The 19,076-nt window shown below is 48.3% G+C and overlaps 3 protein-coding genes across 4 annotated transcripts; all 3 read left to right on the top strand.

The window, feature by feature from the left end:
• The first annotated feature begins 3,740 nt into the window (after positions 1 to 3,740).
• Positions 3,741 to 6,062, top strand: LOC120649077 (DNA repair RAD52-like protein 2, chloroplastic). Its single transcript, XM_039925759.1, has 4 exons — positions 3,741 to 4,081; positions 4,314 to 4,351; positions 4,792 to 4,883; positions 5,643 to 6,062. The coding sequence occupies exons 1-4, from the start codon at positions 3,786 to 3,788 to the stop codon at positions 5,787 to 5,789; spliced, it is 573 nt and encodes a 190-aa protein (XP_039781693.1). The 5' UTR covers positions 3,741 to 3,785; the 3' UTR covers positions 5,790 to 6,062.
• Positions 6,063 to 6,339: 277 nt separating this feature from the next.
• LOC120649074 (U5 small nuclear ribonucleoprotein 40 kDa protein-like) lies at positions 6,340 to 11,532 on the top strand. 2 transcript variants are annotated; one of them, XM_039925757.1, is made up of 7 exons: positions 6,340 to 6,645; positions 6,736 to 7,081; positions 7,182 to 7,332; positions 7,696 to 7,740; positions 9,190 to 9,349; positions 9,894 to 10,255; positions 10,485 to 11,532. In XM_039925757.1, exons 1-7 carry the CDS (start codon positions 6,400 to 6,402, stop codon positions 10,801 to 10,803), a joined length of 1,629 nt encoding a protein of 542 aa, XP_039781691.1. In that variant the 5' UTR covers positions 6,340 to 6,399; the 3' UTR covers positions 10,804 to 11,532. The 2 variants fall into 2 exon arrangements, with proteins under 2 accessions (XP_039781691.1, XP_039781690.1); XM_039925756.1 differs by having other exon boundaries at positions 6,343 to 6,645; positions 7,179 to 7,332.
• Positions 11,533 to 12,136: 604 nt separating this feature from the next.
• On the top strand, positions 12,137 to 14,257 carry LOC120649076 (ankyrin repeat domain-containing protein 2A-like). The gene is made up of 4 exons (XM_039925758.1): positions 12,137 to 12,304; positions 12,385 to 12,518; positions 13,045 to 13,838; positions 13,925 to 14,257. Exons 1-4 carry the CDS (start codon positions 12,292 to 12,294, stop codon positions 14,022 to 14,024), a joined length of 1,041 nt encoding a protein of 346 aa, XP_039781692.1. The 5' UTR covers positions 12,137 to 12,291; the 3' UTR covers positions 14,025 to 14,257.
• The last annotated feature ends 4,819 nt before the right edge of the window (positions 14,258 to 19,076 follow it).

The raw sequence follows: 19,076 nt of genomic DNA, 5'->3' as shown, positions 1-19,076 counted from the left end.
TATCAACATCTTAACAACTTTAAATGTAAAAACTCAAAACTAAAAGAATCTAGATCGTTAAAAGTTAAAATTTTGGTATACAAAGTGTCTTCATTTGACAACAAACAAAAAATATATTAATTTTCTAGTGCGACAAGCAGAAGTACGCGATTATTATGGTGCTGTAATTTTATATAATTTTTTTGAGCACCTTAACATCATCAAATGAAAAAATTCAAAACTAGAAAGTTGTAGATCTCGTCGAGAGCTACAATTTTCATATAAAAATCATCTTCATCCGTTGTTGTATCGAAGAGTTATGATTTTTCAAAGATTCAGCTGAAATAAATTAGAAAAGAAAAAACAAAACCGCGGTAACTGTATCAAATCCGGGTTTACTGTAGCAAACCGCGGACGCACAGTGCCATGCAGGCCATGCAAAACCGGACTGGACCTGGGGTGAACGGGTTCGCAAGTTCGAGGGGCTAGATGTCCGGTTTCTAAGTTTATGGACCTATTTGACATAGCACTGCAAGTTCATGTACCCACAGTGCATTTAACTCTATTATTTATTATGCGTAATATTTGTTGAGTGTTGATTGCCAGGACACTGAAAAAGAAATGTGGTTTGTTTGGCTATGTTTATTTCAAGCCTTTCTATTTTATAATATTTTTGTAACCCTCGTGTCTTTGAGAGTTATGGCTTGAATGTCAGTTTTTTTTTCTTCCCTTTTTAACTTTGCTCCAATGGTTGTTTTCCTGGATGCATTATGAATTTATGATGTGTGGATGTGCAAGCGTGTTGCAATTGGTCACTTACCTGGACTTATTTATCCAACCGGTGTGAAGGGAGTTTTGCAATCCTTCGCACCGGTTTGTCCACTGTCTTTAAACTTTGGTGTTTGTGGTTTTTCTGTTTTGTGCAGATGGAGATGGAGAAGTTTATGTTTGAATGCTCTAGTTTTGTTCTAATATGATCTGAGCAACCATTTTATAGCAGGCTTGTTGACATTGACAGAGAAGTTTGGAAGCTAGGCTTATCAGTTATCAGTATGCATGCATTTGTATGGTTGTTTGATTTCAGTCAAAGATAACCTCGAATTTCAGTTGTGGAAGCAGAGCATATATGCAGAGTTTGCTCAAGTTGGGAGGAACTTTGAAGTCGTCCGAAAGTTACGAGTTACTTTCTACAGTATCTGTCACATCGAATGTTCGGACACCGTCTAACTGATTATCACGAGATGAATTTTTTAAGTCTAATTAGTTTATAATTAAATATTATTTGTCAAGTAACAACGAAATATGTTACAGTATTAGAGCATCTCCAACGGCTTATGTAAATTCCATCCTCTATAATCCCATTTACATAACCATTTAGCCGAGATTCACCCTCCAAATTGAAGTCTATTCCAACAGCTTATCCATCCCTCCCTCCATTCCATCCCCTCCTCCCGCTGACCCACTGACAAGTGGGCCCGCTCCATCACCATCTCCACACGGGAGCCATGACAATGGAGGACGAAGCCCGCCGCGCCCCCGCGCGCCCTGCGCTCTGCCTCCCCGCCGCCCAACGTCCTATGCCTCCACGTCGCCCGCCGCCTCCCTTGCTCCGGTGCCGCACGGAGGGGGCGGCTGAGGGGTCCAAGCGGGGAGCAGCTTTGCGCGCGGCCCGGCGGGGAAGAGCCCGCCGCCGTATTCCGCCGCCCGCCACCGAAGCCGCCCGCGTCCTCCCCATGCACCGAGCCCGCCACACGAGAGCCGAGGCCGCCGCCGGCCGCGTCCTCCCCCCGGCCATGGGCTCCACGAGCTTCGTGACGCCGCGGCCCGCCACCGCCACCGCTACCTCGCCATCTGCGCTGCCGCCCTCCGCTCCTCTCCTCCTGTGCCCGCCGGAGCAGAGCACGGGGTGCTGGGGAATGCAGGGCCCGCCACCGCCACCTCGCCATCTGCGCCGCCGCCCTCCGCCCCTCTCCTCCTGCGCTCGCCGGAGCAGAGCACGGAGCGCACGGGGTCCTCGCGCGCGGGAGGGAGTGGGCCCGAGGAGGATTTTGCCGAAGCCCTCGTTTCTTCATCTTTGCAGCACCGGGGCTGAGATTTGGAGCACAGGATACCGAACGGATGGGTATAGAGAACCTGTTGGATGTTTGTTTTGTCCTCTTTTGTAAAAATTTAGCTAATCAGGTCCATTTACAAAGACTGGTGGAGATGCTCTTAAAACCAATAATTCTTCACCAACTAAACAGGGCCTAAATGCTCAGTGCCTCCCCTCCCTTTGCCTGCAGCCCTGCACCAGCCCCGGCGACTCCAGGCGGGGTGAGCAAGTTGGAGGGTTTTACATGTATACCATTACAAAAGATGGCCCCGACGTCCATACCACTAAAAAGTTTGGTGATACCTGTATATCATTGCGTTTTTCAGTTTTGACGTGTGTACCATTTTGGACGGAAGGAGTGCTAATGGAGGGTAACGGAGTTGCGAAAAGACCATTATACCCTTAGATGCCAAAAATTGCTTAAACTATCTCCTCTCAATGACGAGCGGGCCCCACTTGTCATCTTCTTCTTCCTTATGGTTCTTTTCCTCTGACTCCCTGACTCGCGCGCAGCGGAGGACCTCGGCGGTGCTGCGCTCGGCGTGCTGCGGGACCACGGCCCATGGGGACGCGTGCGGGGGCGCGGCGCGGCCACGGCTCGCGGCAGCGCTGCGCGTGGCGGCAGGACAGCACCGAGCTCGCCCCGCTAGGGGAGGCCTGCTCGCGGCGAGGCCTGCGCCGGCGGCAGCCCGGATGAGGCGGCGCTCGCGCCGGCGTGTTGTGGTGTGGATGACGCCCGGCCAGCCTCGCTGCGGCCGCGCGGCGGCACCGCCCCTGCCTTTCTCGGCGCGGCCGCCCTCGCCGTGTGCGCCCTGGCCGCGCGGCCGCCCCGCCCCGACCGACCTCGCCGCGCCGCGCTCGCCACGGCCGCCCCGGGCATCCTCGTCACGATGACCTGCCCGGCGGCGTCCAGCGCCCGTGGCCGCGACTCGTCCTCCCCGCTGTGCCCGATCTTCCCGGCCTGCCCATCCTCACGAGCCGCCGCCGCCAGCACCATCCGTCGCTCGCTCCCCTCACGCTCGGACACCGGCCGCCGCGCGGCGTGGAGGCCGCGTCGGGGCCGCCGCGTGCCGAGGCGGGGCCGCCGCACGGCCGGGGCGGGACCGCGGCGAGGCCGGCGAGGCAGGCAGATCGATGCGTCTCCGGCCAGCAAACCCGATGGCGCTCGTCGAGGCCAAGCATGCTGGCGTGTCCATCTCCAGCGCGGAGCTCGCGGACCCCTGTTCGTCGTCGTCCGCGACAGCGTCGAGACGCTCTACGGCGGTGGCGTTCGACCGGTGCGGCGCGCGAAAGCGCTCGGGAGGTGTCTGCGGCCTGGTGCCGCTCGGTCTGGAGCCGCTGGGCTGGAGGAGCGGGGCCGGAGTGCAGGGCGCCGCCAACGGTGGAGGGCAGGGCACCACCGCGGGCGCAGGGCGACGGGGAGAATGAGATGGAGGGCGACGGAGAGGAGATTGGGAGGGCAAAATTGTCAATTTACTAGATTAGGCCCACATGTCAGAGTTCAAAACCTATTAATTCCTAACGATGGTGGATGGAATGGTACAGACGTTAAAACAAAAAACAGAATGATATAGAGGTGTCTCCAAATTCTTTTTGTGGTATGGACGTCGGGTCCATTTTTTTTTTATAATGGTTTAGATGTAAAACCCTCGATCAAATTGAACCCCCACCCTCACCGCGCCCCACCGCCTCACGCCGCCGCAGCAGCCAGCCCATGGAGTCCGCCTTGCTCGCGCGCCCCCTCGCCCCGCCGCTTCGGGCCTCCGCCGCCCTCTCCCGCGCCTCCAGCCGCCCCACCCGCGTGGCGGTCGTCGCCGCCGCGGCGCCCGAGCGGAAGACGCCGGGCGCGGTGGCGTCCACCAACAACTACGTCGTGCCGCTCGATGCCGCCCCGTCCGGGATCACGCGCCCGCTCGTCGAGATCCTCCGCGACCTCAACAAGCGAGTCCCGGACACCATCGTACGACCCCCGTCCCGACGCGCCTCCGCCTCCGATCCCGTCATCCCCTGGTACGCCAACTACCTCCGTTAGCTCGTCTTTCTTCTGCCTGCTACAGCGGGATCCTGCTGCAGATCTCAGCGTAGGTAGTTAATTAAACTGCTAAGCCATCACCAGAATTCAGGCGGATCTAAAAACGCATGATGCTCGGATCGGATCATCTCATTTTCATAACAATCATCTGCCAAATCCTTGAGACAAAGCTTGTCGGCGTCCTGATTGTTGACGGTTGTTTGCTTACAGGTACCACGCCAACAGGATGCTCAGCTTTTATGCTCCAGGTGACACCACAATCCTAACCCTTGCTACTAATGCATGCTCACTGACTGTGTGCTCTTGTTACAACCGACGCGAGTTCCGCATCACCATTTCTGTGCCCATCATTTCTTATTTTTGCATCTCCATCCAAATGTGCTGCATACACTACACACCGTTTTGCTTTCATTCAGCTCAGATAGTTGTAATGCAGCGTGAATGGTGGATAACCTAGTAGTAGTATACTGTATCACGAGCTGCATATGGAGTATTTTGGGTGCCAGCAACAATCCAATCTTCCTCAGATGAATTTTCAGCATTTGCGATTGATTATCTTGTACAATCACGCCAGGTCCTTGCTCCATCGATCATGTGTCTCGGCTCTTGACTTGAAATTTACCGGTTGTGCTTCATGTACCAACTGCTTGCCCTGTCAAATTCACCTTGGGTTATTCTCTGTGTTCAGGTTGGTGTGGAGAGGTCCGTGATGTAATCTACACCAACAATGGAAAGGTGACTGTGGTATACCGTGTGACTGTACGAGGAACAGATGGAGAGGTACCACACCATTATCTCATTTGTGATAGCTCTTTGGTGCTTTTATCACTAGTTTATCCAGTCTTGTAGTCACCCCGTAAACTTACTGTGCAAATTTGGGCTTAAAATCGACGGGAGAACTCATGTTGGAGCGGTCTTTTGATCTGCATAATGGCCATTAGGTTGCCATTAAACTTAATTCAGTTAGTGCACAAGTTTAATCTCAGTTTGTGCAGGCTTGGCCTGTTTTCGCCACCCACAGTGTAGACCACATTGCTCTATTGTTTTCGGGCATTAGTAAGAACCAACCATATCTGAGGAATTTACTGACATCTGTTTCCTTATATATCATAATCGCACAGCTAGCTAATTGAATTAGAATATGATACAGTACACGTTAAGTCACACTTTTAAGCTAATACATTACACGTTAAGTCACACTTTTAAGCTAAGAGCTCGTAATTGGCTTCTGGAACTTTTGGTTTGTTCAGTTAGGCCGCTTATGGTTACCAGCGTACTAGCATATGGTATATCAGCAAAAGGCTTAAGGTTCTGTGTTTGAGATGTCAAATCCCTGGAGCATAACCTTTCTTCCAGCATATGGTACACCAGGGAATGCTCACCCTCTAATGTTGGAAACTGCCATGTGCAGTATACTTAAGTTACCAAAGCAGCCTGGTTTTTGAAGCAGAAATTTGCATTGTTGTGCACGCTAGCTAAACACAAGTACACAACATTACTTGTTCGATGGCCTTGTCTGAACTGTGTACGGCGATGCAGGTTCATAGGGAGGCCGCTGGAACAGCATCGCTGAGTGATGCACGGTTTGATGATCCGGTGGCCGCCGCAGAGGAAGCCGCGTTCTGCAAGGCCTGCGCAAGGTTTGGTTTCGGCCTGTATCTGTACCACGAAGATGAGACGCCGTAGCATTCCTCCATTCTTGTGCGTGGCTTCTCGCCAGTGTGTCAGATTGTGTGGTGGGGCTGATCAGTGTATCAGATTAAGCAAGCCTTGCCGACTCATCTCTACCCTACCCTGATGGTGTATGTGTATGTATCATCCGTGCTGCACTGTAAATATGTATGGAGAGGCATATCAAGTTGTTGTAATCTCGGTGCATTAAGCGTGTTGTGTTGCTTGCCCAATTTGGAACAAAAACCTCGCAAATATGTTCAGTTACATCTGCTACGGATTGTGCGATTGTGAATCTGTACTGTTTATTATTTACAACAAATTGTAAAACCTGGGAGCGTAGAGAAGTCTGGGGGCGCCAGATGCCACCGCACGAGTCGTTGCTGCTGCTAGTTGGCGTGCTCGTGCCGGAACGGTGGGTGTGCGCGCGCGCCTGCGTGTGGTGTGGTGCGGCGTGGCTCGGCGCACGCACGCACGCCCACCCGCTCGCAAATACTGGCGGGCGGGTCCAGGACTCAGGAGGACACAGGAGACGCAGAGGCAATAAGGCAAGGTCACGCGCGGTCGCGGATTGCCTCGCGGCTCTCCCCCTGCCCCCCCACGCCGCCTCGAGCCGTCCGCCGCCATGGGCGACCCGCCGGCGCTCAAGAGGCCCAAGCTCGAGAAGGACGACCACGACTCCGCCTACTGCTCCCGCCCCTCCGCCAATGGCACCGCGCCCCTACCCCCGGCCGCCTCCGCCTCCGCCGCGGCGAGCGGGGACGACGAGGACGAGGAGGCCATGGCGGAGGAGGCGGTCGTCGCCCTCGTCGCGCACCGCAAGCGCGACGTCGAGCGCTGCAAGCTCAAGCTGCTCCACTACCAGTCCCTGGTACGCGCGCGCGCGCCTCCTCCCCTTCTCCCCCGCTTTTTGCGATGATGCTGATGATAGTTGTGATCTTGGTGGTGGCCACCGCCGCAGCTGGACTCCGCGGAGATGAAGCTGGCCGAGGCGCAGGCGCGGCTCGACCGGTACAAAGATCGCAAGCCGCCGCCGCCGAACCAGAGGGAACCAAAGCCACCTCCGCAGCCAATCCAGAGGGACCCCAAGCCCTCGCCGCCGCCAGAGAAGAAGGCTCCCGCGCCCGCGCCCGCGCCGCAGCCAGCGGGAAGGCCGCAGCTTGTCATCCCCGGGGCCAACAACCGACCGGCACCGCGCCCAGAGCCCATGTCTGGATTGAAGAAGGCCGCCGCCCCGTCATCCTCATCATCGCCTGCGCCGCCGGAGCGGTCAAGGAAAGAGGAGAAGAAGCCCAAGAGAAAGATTGGTACGTTCTACAGATCTTTCTCTTTGGGAGAAGTAGTTTGCCCGAGGTTTGATGGTTGTTGATGTTTGACGTGCTGCTGTGCTTATCTGCTATTCAGAAGAGAAGGAGCATCACAACTTGATTCCGAGTGTCAAGAAATCGTCTGCAATGGTGCTCAAATTTCAAGGTGGCACTTTGGTCTCCAGCCAACACAGGAGGAAGCTTAGGTGTCTTGAGCTGTGCCCTTCTAATGATCAGCTTGTTGTAACCAGGTATGGCTCACAGGATATAATAAATACTAGTAAACATGCGCTGTAGATTCACCAGCTGTAGAAATATGTCCAGCTAGTTTATCAAATATTTGTTCGTTCTATTGAAAATTTGTGGCGATTTTGGTGTAGGTTATATTTTAAGAACGATGAATAATTACACATGCACTGAGAAGCACTAAAATGTACTATTAGTGTTCAAGTTGGCATCATAGAGATCATTGTAAACTAGGAGGACGCACTAAGCTCCCAACCAATGTTCCCAGATATGCTTAGTGTCATGAAATATTTTATTTGAATTACCAATGATATGAGAAGTTTGATCAACTTTCAGAAACATTAATCTTACACTTTCTTGTGATGCAGCGCATTGGATGGATTGGTTACTTTGTGGCAGGTGGAGCCAAGAGGGTAGGCATCACGTTACCCTGAATTTTCAACATGCTGTTATCTTTCTAACATTTTTTTTAACTTAGCTTTCAAACATATTTCAGAAATATGCAACTAGTTTTTTAAAGTTGTAGTGAAATATGAAGGAGGTAAAGTGTGTGCCTCATGGTACATCAATAAGCTCAGCATAAGTGGTTATGATTACTTGATGAAAGAAACTTATGGCTTTGCCAAAACTGAAAGTCATACTTTATATAAGTCTTAATGACTGACTCAGCAGTGCTTGATGAGGGTTTTGCATTAGTTTTGTGGATTTGTGCCGACAGTAGCCTTGGACAATGCTTTTTTTCTTGAAGTCCCACTCCCAAAATGTTCATATTGACACTAAGTAGATAATAAATGCATACACGAGGTTTATATTAACTACTTGGATTTAAATATTGCATTTATGAACCTCAAGTGTGGATTTTAACAGTTAAGGCTTAAGTACCCACATTAGTATGTCTACCACTCTACTACCTCGCTACATTCATTAGCACAGAAGGCAATTTAATTTGCTCCCTGGTAATAATTGTCTCTGTCTCACTTCTTGCATCTCCTCAACAGTTAGATATTAAACTCAGCAACCCAGGTTCAGATAACCAAAATGCTGTAATGCTCTGGGACAAAACTGAAAGTTCAACACAGCTAGTGGCCAAAAAGGATGTTTCAACACTCAAATACCCAACAACTCTCCTTCAACATGTGTCAGCAAAATTTTAGCATTTTGTTCTAATTAAAGTAGACTTGGTATGGGCGTGATGGCTAATATACCATTTTAACATAAAATGATCTTATCCTTTTGAATCTCATAAAGTGTTTAATTGTCATGGGATGGGCTTAGCTGAACATGTCAGCCAAGCAGCATGGCTTCCCCCATCCAAGCAGGGTAGCAATAGCATGACCTTATCTGCTAGGTTAGTTGGTTTCTTAGTGATTTGCATTGGGCACATCCAGTTGCATGGCTATTTAAAGGAGCCATGTTCTTGTGAGGAGGCAGTCAAGAACCATCAGTCTAGTTGCTCATCTATATTCATCTCATCCCTAGCAGCCTACTACACCTAGCCATTGTCCCAGTGGAATTCACCCCAATGTGGATTCAGAATATGAAAGTTACATGGAAAGATGATTTTGGAAATGAGTATATGTACAACCTGCTAGAAGTTTATGTATTTTTATTTATGTACGTGATATATCCAAGTTCCATATCAGTACTTTCTGAAGGGAAAATGTTTGTGATGTAGCATGTCAACGCTAAATTTATAGTACAGGTAACTTATTGTTTGAGTACATTGTACACTTTATCTTGTATGGTTGTGGAACCACACTGGTGCAAAGAATATTTGCTTTATTGAAAAGGTAACTTTTGTTGGGTGGGTATCTATTCAATTTTTAGCACAATTTGACAATTTCACATTATTGTACTTGCAGACCTTCTGTCTCATTTCGTGGCAAAACAGATTGCTTTTCCCCAAAGCATAGATGGCCTGAAGATATAGCTTGGCATCCAGATGGTGACAAAATATTTGCTGTATACACTGCTGATAATGGTGATTCTCAGGTTTCAATGGCAAACCTTATATCAGGACAAGTAAGGACTGTTAAAACTAGTGCATCCCCTTACATCTTGCTACACACCTTTCTCGATTCAGCGAGCAGTTGTTGTAATGAAAACTAAATTATCAAACTCTGCATCTCTGATTTCAAATAATTAGTTTTTTAACAATATTATTAGCGGGAGGAATTAGGGGTGGTTGTTTTTGTCATTTCTGTTCATGCATTTATTTAATCCTGGCAAATTGTAGTTAAGAGACTGAATTTGTTCTATCATGTGTGGTGGGAATAATTATAGGCTGCTGATTTGGTGAGCTCTTTAATTAACTGAACGTAACTCAGTTCTTACATGACTACCTAAAATTGCTTTCATCAGTGACATCTTCATGCTATTCTCCCATTTCCCTGTGGCATCAATGCCTTAGTGTGATTTTTTATTACATGATATAACCTTGAAAGAATCGGTTCCTCTGTCCCTAGGTTATACTTTTATATTCCTTATTTTTGTGAGTAGCAGATGGTCTACTTTCTTGAAAAATTACTAAAGGATGTTCCACTGTTTGACCCCTGAATTGAAACAGAGGAAAGTTACTTTCCTACCAGAGAAACCTCACTTGAAGGGAATCATAAACAACATAACTTTCATGCCCTGGTCTGATGCGTGCTTTGTAACTGCGGGAAGTGACCATGCTGTTATACTTTGGGAAGACAAAGATGATTCATGGAAACCCAAGAGAGTGCACAAGGATTTGCATTCTTCTGCTGTCATGGGAGTTGCTGGATTGCAACAGAAAAAAACAATATTATCAGTTGGCTGTGACAAGAGGATAATAGGATTTGATCTCTCTGCTGGAAGGACAGAGTTCAAGAACCTAATTGATAGCAAATGCATGAGCGTATTAGCAAATCCATGCGATTTCAACTTATACATGGTACAGACAGGGTAAGTTAAATTCAAGAATGCTGTTTCTGGATTAATATATTCATTTCACAGATGTAATCTTTAACCTTTTGCTCATCTCATCCTATTCTTGCATTATAAGGTAAATGTACTGTTGAATTTCTAGTTGAAGAAAATCCATTCATTAGTTGAGTGAACCGTCTGTCAGTTCTCTTTTAATGCATTGGGGGTGCATGCTTAAAACAATCTGTATATTTTCTCTTGCTGACAGGGCACCAGGCAGGCAGCTCCTCTTGTTTGACATCAGGCTTAGGCAGACTGAGATTCATGCATTTGGTTGGAAGCAAGAGAGCAGCGAGTCTCAGTCAGCTCTAATTAACCAGTCATGGTCTCCTGATGGCTGGTATTTGTCATCTGGCTCTGCAGACCCTGTGATCCACATCTTCGACATCAGGTATCATGGCCAGAACCCTTGCCAATCTGTTCAGGCGCACCAGAAGCGAGTGTTCAAGGCTGTTTGGCACCAAACATTGCCATATCTAACCTCCATATCATCAGACCTTAATGTTGGAATCCACAAATATTCATGAAGTGCCATCACATTTTGTTCTGATTTTGCTGCTCAGAAATGGCTTTTGTTGTAACATAGTAATGTTCCAGAAAGGCATGGGAAAGTTGTTTCCCCAAGGATTTTGACTGATCTTGGTCAAGGAGAAGTAAAGGATGAGTTGAAGAATTGAAGAAGCACATCATCTTGGATTTTCAGTGCTAGGTGCAATTTGAGCTAGTTTCGCTGGCCCTGCTAGCCCCTTGGGTTTCGGTTTGGTAGAACGATGAAGCTGAGGAAGAGCCCCACAGTTTGGAAGTTTTGATCCTGCAGGTTGAAACATTTCCGCCTTCTGAGCTGCTACCACTGGGACTGCTAGGCTGTTGTGTTGTCCAATGTGCCACTGCCAGAGTGGCATGCATCTGAAGACACTTGAGCTGCATGTTTTGCCCTCATCTGTGAGACTGTGACTGCATTTTTGCAGTGGTTTTGCCCTTGTAGTGTCGAGCGAAAGGAAGAAAATACGAAGGTGCCCCCGGCTAGATTTGTATTATGGCACCAGACCTTCTACCCCCGTCCTTTTTATGACGGGTTCTTTCATGTTTGGACCATACCCTACTATGTTTTTTTGTTTTCTTTTCTGTCTGCTGAATTTGGCATCACCTATATCTTGCGGCGCCAATTCTATCTATATATAGATAGAGAAGTGAAAATAGTTTCAAATGTAAATGTGCTTATGAAGGGAATTCGAAACCTAATAATATATTGCGTATACTCTGAGAAAAGGGAAAAGAAAGCATAGTTCAGTGAAAAACACAACATTATGAGTGGTAGAATTAGAATGAGTACTGTCCAATAATGGCAGGTGGCAAATATTAGTAGCAGAAGTACAACAAACAGCATGGAGGATTTTGTCACAATGCCAGGGGCGTTTCCAGGTGAAGCAATTCCATCCACATATTTGCTATCCCAATCCCTGGCCTGGATTCTCCATGCCATGCAAAGAAGCTTGGCACCTCAATCTCTAGGTCCACATGATCAATGTAGATGCTAAAGGTTCCATGCAGGCAAGCAAGGCCCACCTCACACGGCAGGAAAATTCCTAGAAGCTTCCAAATTTTCGAATAACTACCTTTTGATTTAGGAATATCAGTTGGATAATACTATTCATCATATTACTAATCTGGTTATCTTTTTTCCCATGAAATCAGGAAAGTTTTTCATTTATTTTTCCCTAATAATACACAGTGCACGACTATGCATTTTATTATAGAGAAAATCGAAAGCAGATGCTACTGCTACTTGCTCCATCTCCATCCATCCATGTGTACAAACCGCAGTCACTCAAGCTGCTTGAAGCAACCTCCCCTATAAAAACGAAACCACACCGTGGGCACCCCTGGTTGGTCGCCCTCGCGTTCCCTCCTCTCCACAGGCACAGCTGCAGCACCTCCCCACCTTATCGTCATCCTCGGCTGCTTCATCGTCGACAGCAGCGCCAGCGCCTCTTTTCTTCCCCACCGCCGTCGACATGGCTGCTCAAGGTCGGTCAGGCTTTCGTCTTGTCTTGTCTTATTAATTTACCTATATATCCAAGAGCTGAAGAAGAGATGACTTTGTGCAGAGGAGAAGACTGCTCCTGTCAAGACAGAGGAGCCTTCCCCGGCGGCGGAGCAGCAGCCACAGGCGACGCGCAGGGCTGGGCCATCGGCGCCGGCCAACCCCTTCGACTTCTCCACCATGATGAACCTGCTCAATGTACGCTGCTGAGCCATATATCTGCCTACGCCATCTTCCTTTAATTTGGCTCACTCTTAATTTGCAGGGCAGAGGGCACCATACTAGTACGTGATTCTTAGTAGTAGTTTTTTTGAACGAAAAGTTCTTGGTAGTTAATATATATTCAAAATTACATGAGCTGAATTGAGCTGCTCATCCGGTGCATTCATTCATAGACTCAGCTGAGCTGAGGCTGAGGCCGAGCTTCATCTTATCGTAACTGAGGGGGGAGGGGGGTGTTGTCTGGCCTGGCCTTGTCGGCAGCACATGTGAAGGCCACGCCGTTTTTAGTCTTGGATTCATACCTTGCGTGGTCCTTGTTTGGTTTGATTTTGACAATAAACACAATTCCTTTCCATTTCATTTCACTTAACTTATTTGGAAATAATTAAGTCGATGGGATTTGTTAATCTGATGGCTCAGATTGAAATTTTTATAGTTTGCACGGAGAGATTGGTTTGCAGCCATTGATTAAATGATGAATGGATGGAGCATGCATGCACAGGACCCCAGCATCAAGGAGATGGCGGAGCAGATCGCCAAGGACCCTGCGTTCACGGAGATGGCGGAGCAGCTGCAGAAGATGACGGTGGTGTCGCCGCGGCAGGCACCGGCGGCGCCCACGCCCCAGGCGGCGGCGGCGCTGGACCCGCACAAGTACGTGGCGACGATGCAGCAGCTGATGCAGAACCCGCAGTTCGTGGCCATGGCGGAGCGGCTGGGCAGCGCGCTGATGCAGGACCCCGCCATGGCCAGCATGCTGGGCGGCCTCACCAACCCCACGCACAAGGAGCAGCTCGAGGCCCGCATCGCGCGCATGAAGGAGGACCCCACGCTCAAGCCCATCCTGGACGAGATCGAGGCCGGCGGCCCCGCCGCCATGATGAAGTACTGGAACGACCCTGAGGCTCTGCACAAGTTCGGTCGGGCGATGGGCGTCGGCCCGTCGAGCGAGGCCGCCGCCGGCGCGGAGGAGGAAGCAGAAGAGGCCGGCGAGGAAGGCGATGGCGAGTACGAGGAGGAGGAGTCCATCATCCACCACACCGCCAGCGTCGGCGACGTCGAGGGCCTGAAGAAGGCGCTTGAGGAGGGCGTGGACAAGGACGAGGAGGACTCGGAAGGGCGGCGAGGCCTGCACTTCGCGTGCGGGTACGGCGAGCTCAAGTGCGCGCAGGTGCTCCTGGAGGCCGGCGCGGCGGTGGACGCCGTGGACAAGAACAAGAACACGGCGCTGCACTACGCCGCCGGCTACGGCCGCAAGGAATGCGTCGCGCTCCTGCTCGAGAACGGCGCCGGCGTGTAAGGGGCCAGCCATACCAATTAACTGACCGACCTCACCTGAATGAAGCTTGATGGATTCCCCATGTCGTGTCTCTGCATTGCAGGACGCTGCAGAACCTGGACGGGAAGACGCCCATCGACGTCGCCAGGCTCAACAACCAGGAGGACGTCCTCAAGCTGCTCGAGAAGCACGCCTTCGTATAGACGCCGCCGCCGCCGCCATCTTCATGCCCTCCTTTGCGTGCTCTGCTTTCTCGGCCGAAACAAGTTTCTTTTCTTTAGTTGTTGGGTGTATGTATGTATTGAGAGTGTCCATGCATGCCAGATTTTGCTTGCGTAATTAAGGTGGGATTGGGTTCGTTGGATTGCTGTTCTATTATGGATCGTCCATGAGTTTTACTTAATGAATAAGGAAGAGATTTTCATTTCATCGTCCAGATTGAGCTTCGCATCTGAAATTCTGCCAACGACGAGCTCGCAGGGCGCTGCCATGGACGCCCCCCACACTTGGATGACTGCCTGCAACCTTCTGCGAGCCGCCGGTGATCTTTCGGGGAGGCACCACGCTGCCGGTGCGCACGCGACTTTAACTGAGGGATCGTTTCTGTTATACCATTTAAGTCGATCCGACGGCTAAAAGTCATACAAAATCAAATCGCGATCCAGTTGGGGGTTATATTTGAACGAAAACTATTACAACAGTAAGGAAGGATCTTTACTGAGTGAATCTCAGAGATTATTCAATTCAATGCCCTCAAAGAAAAAGGATGCGATAACCTGGAATACCGTAATTGAGGCATATTCCAAGAACGAGCGTAAGGGTGAAGCTGTAAACGTATTTCTTCTTATGTGTCACTCGGAGGTATCTCATGACATCAGTACATTAATTAGTTTCTTAGCTATTTCTGAGAGCACAATGTGTTGACAGCCAAATTTGGCACCTGCTGAGGCCGACCGGTCAGACCAGTCTGGTCTGTGCAGTCCGAGTAGAATTAGGGTTTTTGTAAAGAGTACTCATGTAATCCTACTCGTGAAGGGGTACGTCTTCCCCGGCCTATAAAATATAAAGGCTAAGGCCGATTGAGGTTATTCCCAATCGATTCACACAATTATCTTTACCTTTTATCCTCCAAGCCCTAACTTTTCCAACCCTATCTGCTATTCTTCGCTCGTCTCCATGACGTTCGATGGCGTTCTGAGTGGCCTGCCGACTTCAGAGCAACCATAGATCCACGACCTCCGTCGGGGTCCCTCCCGAGCTCGAGGTTTTAGGTTTTCGCGGCGTTCTCTGTAGAACCGGTCTGACCGGTCGCCACTACCGGTCTGACCAGTCTGTGCGCAGGGAGCCCGTTGGTGAGGATCGTGTCGACGATCCGCGCATTCTAGCGCATTCGAGTGTGTTGGCGCAAATTAGTGTCAACACACTTTTTGGCGACTCCGCTAGGGACAAATTAATCTGGTTTTTAAACCGATCTAATCTAGTTCTCAAAGAAGATGGGCGTCATCACCGACCTCAACGAAGGCAACATCTCCACATTTATCGAGGAACTCAGCGAGGAGGAGCGCCAAGAGTACTTGGTGGTCAGGGAGCACTTCAAAGCACAATTCTTGAAAGGATTCAAAAAAAATCAGTAAGGCCAGGTCACAAGGGTTCAAGACTTCGTGATGCCCTCCTTCACGCTAAAAAACAAGCAAGTTGAGGTAATAAGCGATGTAAGCACTTCATCTTCCGACTTGCTTAGTCAATTATCATCTGTTGTGGAGCAAAAGGTTGCTGATATGTATAAGCCCACGAATGATTTGCTCAGTAATTTAAAAGGTCAAATAGATATCTTGAAAAGAGGCAAATCTATAGATGGTAATTGTTCTTTTCAAACGGTTGAATCTAGTTTATCGGCTCTGCCAAAATCTATTCAACAACCACCATATGGCATGCCGATGAACTATTTTGCAGGACAAACACCACCATTGCAAGCGTCACAGCCGAGCACGGCTGGACCGGTCAGACCGGTCCAACAGACCGGTTCGTTGGTGGTCACTTCGCCAATTGTTTCAATTCCTTGTTCGACAGTTCCTAGCCGAATGAATGAGTTGACAAATTCTGTGTCGTCATTGCTTTTACAAGAATCTGGTTCTCCACATGAACCAATTTTTGATAATGTATATGAAAACTCTTTGGGGCGTGCACCGGTGAGTTCGATTCAGACGATGGAACAAGATGATCCCATAGCACATCGTCTTAATTCCGCATCACAAACATCTACGAGTGGTAGATGCAAAGCCAATCTTGCTAAATTAAAAGAAGATCTGGCTGGTCACAATGAAGTTAAATTGTCAGATTTATCATCGGTTAGACAAGGCCAAAACGAGTCAGTCTTGGATTATTTCCAAAGATTCAAAGCTATAAAAAACCGATGCTTTAATTTGACAATTTCTGAAAAAGATTTGGCGAACTTAGCTTACAATGGTTTGCATTCTTACTTGAAAGAAAAACTCAATGGTTTTGATTTTATTACCGTTAATCATTTGCAAATGAGAGCCATTGGTTTAGAATTTAAATTTAAGAATGCAAAGGATACTTTCAAGAATCATCAGTCCATACATGTTGATTGTAAATCTAATTCGAACGATGAGAAAAAGGAAGTTGCTGAGTTCATATGGCCATCAGAAGCTAAGCCATACGTTTGTTCATCGCTTAAGCCGATTCCAAAGAATCGGCAAGAACAAGCTCGTATCACTTTTGATGTTTCTAAGTGTGATCGTATATTTGATGAATTGCTTAGAAGCAGAAACATCAAGTTGTCTCATGTCATACCGCCGCTTGAGGAGTTGAAACGGCATGCATATTACAAGTGGCATAATTCTTTTTCTCATGCAACTAATGATTGCAATATTTTTCGTTGAAGAGTCCAATCGGCCGTTAATGAAGGACGATTGGAAATGCATGAGATGCAAGTTGATAAGGCATCCTCCCTAGTTCATACCATTGATCTAGATAATGCCAAGATACTCATTCGGTCAGAACAAGCCGAAGAAGCTAAAGGAAAAAATGTCATCATTGGTGAGCCAAGGCCGAAGAAAGTCAATGACAAGATTCTGACTAGGGAAGTGACATTGGAGAAGGTTCCTGATGGTAGGGAGTTATTAAAAATTACTGTCAAAGCTTCAAGACCCAGGGGGCAAGAGAGTTCCTCGCGAGACTCGAGTCGGCCTGCTGTCCAGGCACGACCGGTCAGACCGGTCGCCTCTACCGGTCAGACCGGTCAGCCAAAAAGCCGACCCAAAACTCTCAAGCCTAAGAGCCCGGAAGTTGGTACTTGAAAGATTAATGAATCAAAGGTGCAGGAAAAGGCTGAGAAGTGGAAACTTACCTTTGATCAATTATTGAACAAGTACACGAAGGTCGTTCTAAAAGATCGGCCACTAAAAAAAGAATCAAGTTCATCTCCACGTCAAGGCAAGCGTTATTCTCCTAGGAGAGAATCCAGCAAGCACAGGAGAGATAGCACTACAATGTTCCCTCCTCAGAAGGTGTATGCTACTACACCATGGGCACCACCGGCATCGGGTTTTTCTTATCCTGCATGGGAACATGAAGGATTTTGGATGTATTGTTATCCGACGGGAGGAGGATCACAGAAGACCTGTGTTTGACAAGGTTTCACGACCAGTGCATGACCGATTGAGATCCAACCAATCAAGTCAGAGGCGGCAGCCTGCACCGGTCAGACCGGTCGCCACTGACCGGTCAGACCGGTCTCATCAGAGACCGGACAAAATTCATTCTCCAAGACAGGTTTACCGTGTCAAGGAGAAGAAAGAAGAGGTACAACCCACTGTTGATCCAGAGAAAGCTAAAGCCGATGATGTTGTGCAAATCGGCAATATCAAAGAGGTTGTCAATGATGCGAGTACAAGACCGATGGTTTTTGGTAAATCGGTCAATCCTTCTATTCAAAGGCCGATCATGGCTAATGATCATGAGGCTAGCAGCAGTAACCCGACATCAAAGTACTTTCAACCAAGATGGTGTCCTTCAGGGTTGACTCGTACTCAAAGAAGGAAGCTGCAGTGTCTACGTGCTCAGGAGAAGAAGGAAAAAGAGTTTAAGAGGCTGAGGGACAAACAATCCAACCATTACAGACTAATGGTCCCTCAAGGCAAGGTATGGAGGATCAAAACAGCTGACCAGCCAGCACGACCAGTCAAACCGCCTCAGGCGACCGGTCTGACCGGTACAAGCGACTGGTCTGACCGCCCAGAGCGACCGGTCAGACCGGTTGAGGTTGCAGCAGAACAGAAAGCCGAATCGGCAATGCCTGTTTCGGTTCCTTACGATGGAGAAACACCACTAACATTCTCGGTACAAGGCAATGAGGAGCTAGTGGATTATGAGGCTACACCAAGAGAGCAGCAATATGGAGCTCGAAGACATTTAAGTGCTCGGGGGGCAAAATATTGGCAAATGATAATTTACCTCATGAAGTTTCTATGCAACAGATCAGTTTGCAAGGGGCTCTCAAGACTTTGATCTTGTATTTGAGGTCCTGAGCTAGTTGAAAATTGCAACATCAGCGGATAAAAGCCGAATTAGGAGTTTTTCAATTCGAGCTAGAAAATTGGCAAACTATTTGTAATAAGACATATTGATGCTTTTACTTCTATTCTTCGGTTAAAGAATGAAACCGAATTTACTTAAGGGGCAGAACAGCAAGAGGCTTTTGAAAATATCAAAGTTTATTTGTCTTCAACACCTGTACTCAAGGCGCCTAGGAGAGAGGTTCCTTTCAGGCTTTATGTGGCTGTTGAAGATAATGTCATTGGGGCTGTTTTGACTCAAGAACCGAAGACAAGGAGTATGTCATCACTTATATAAGTCGATGACTTATTGATGCGGAGACAAGGTATACTTTTACTGAGAAGTTATGTTTGTCTCTCTATTATGCTTGTACTAAATTGAGGCATTATCTACTATCTAGTACTTGCATAGTAGTATGTCAAACCGATGTGCTCAAGCGCATGTTACAAAAGCCGGTTTTAAATGATAGAATCGGCGAGTGGGCTTATGATTTAGTTGAATATGATTTGGTTTGTGAATCCTTGAAATCTATGAGAGGCCAAATTGTACTGGATTTCATTGTTGAGCATCGGATTAATGATAAACATGATTTGTAAGTCGGCTATGTTACTTGCACACCATGGAAATTACATTTCGATGGATCGGTTTGTGATGATGGTCAAGAAATTGGTGCTGTT

This window comes from Panicum virgatum, chromosome 9K, assembly GCF_016808335.1.
Source record: "Panicum virgatum strain AP13 chromosome 9K, P.virgatum_v5, whole genome shotgun sequence".
Taxonomy (NCBI): Eukaryota; Viridiplantae; Streptophyta; class Magnoliopsida; order Poales; family Poaceae; genus Panicum; species Panicum virgatum.
This window is presented reverse-complemented; position numbering and strand designations above follow the sequence as displayed.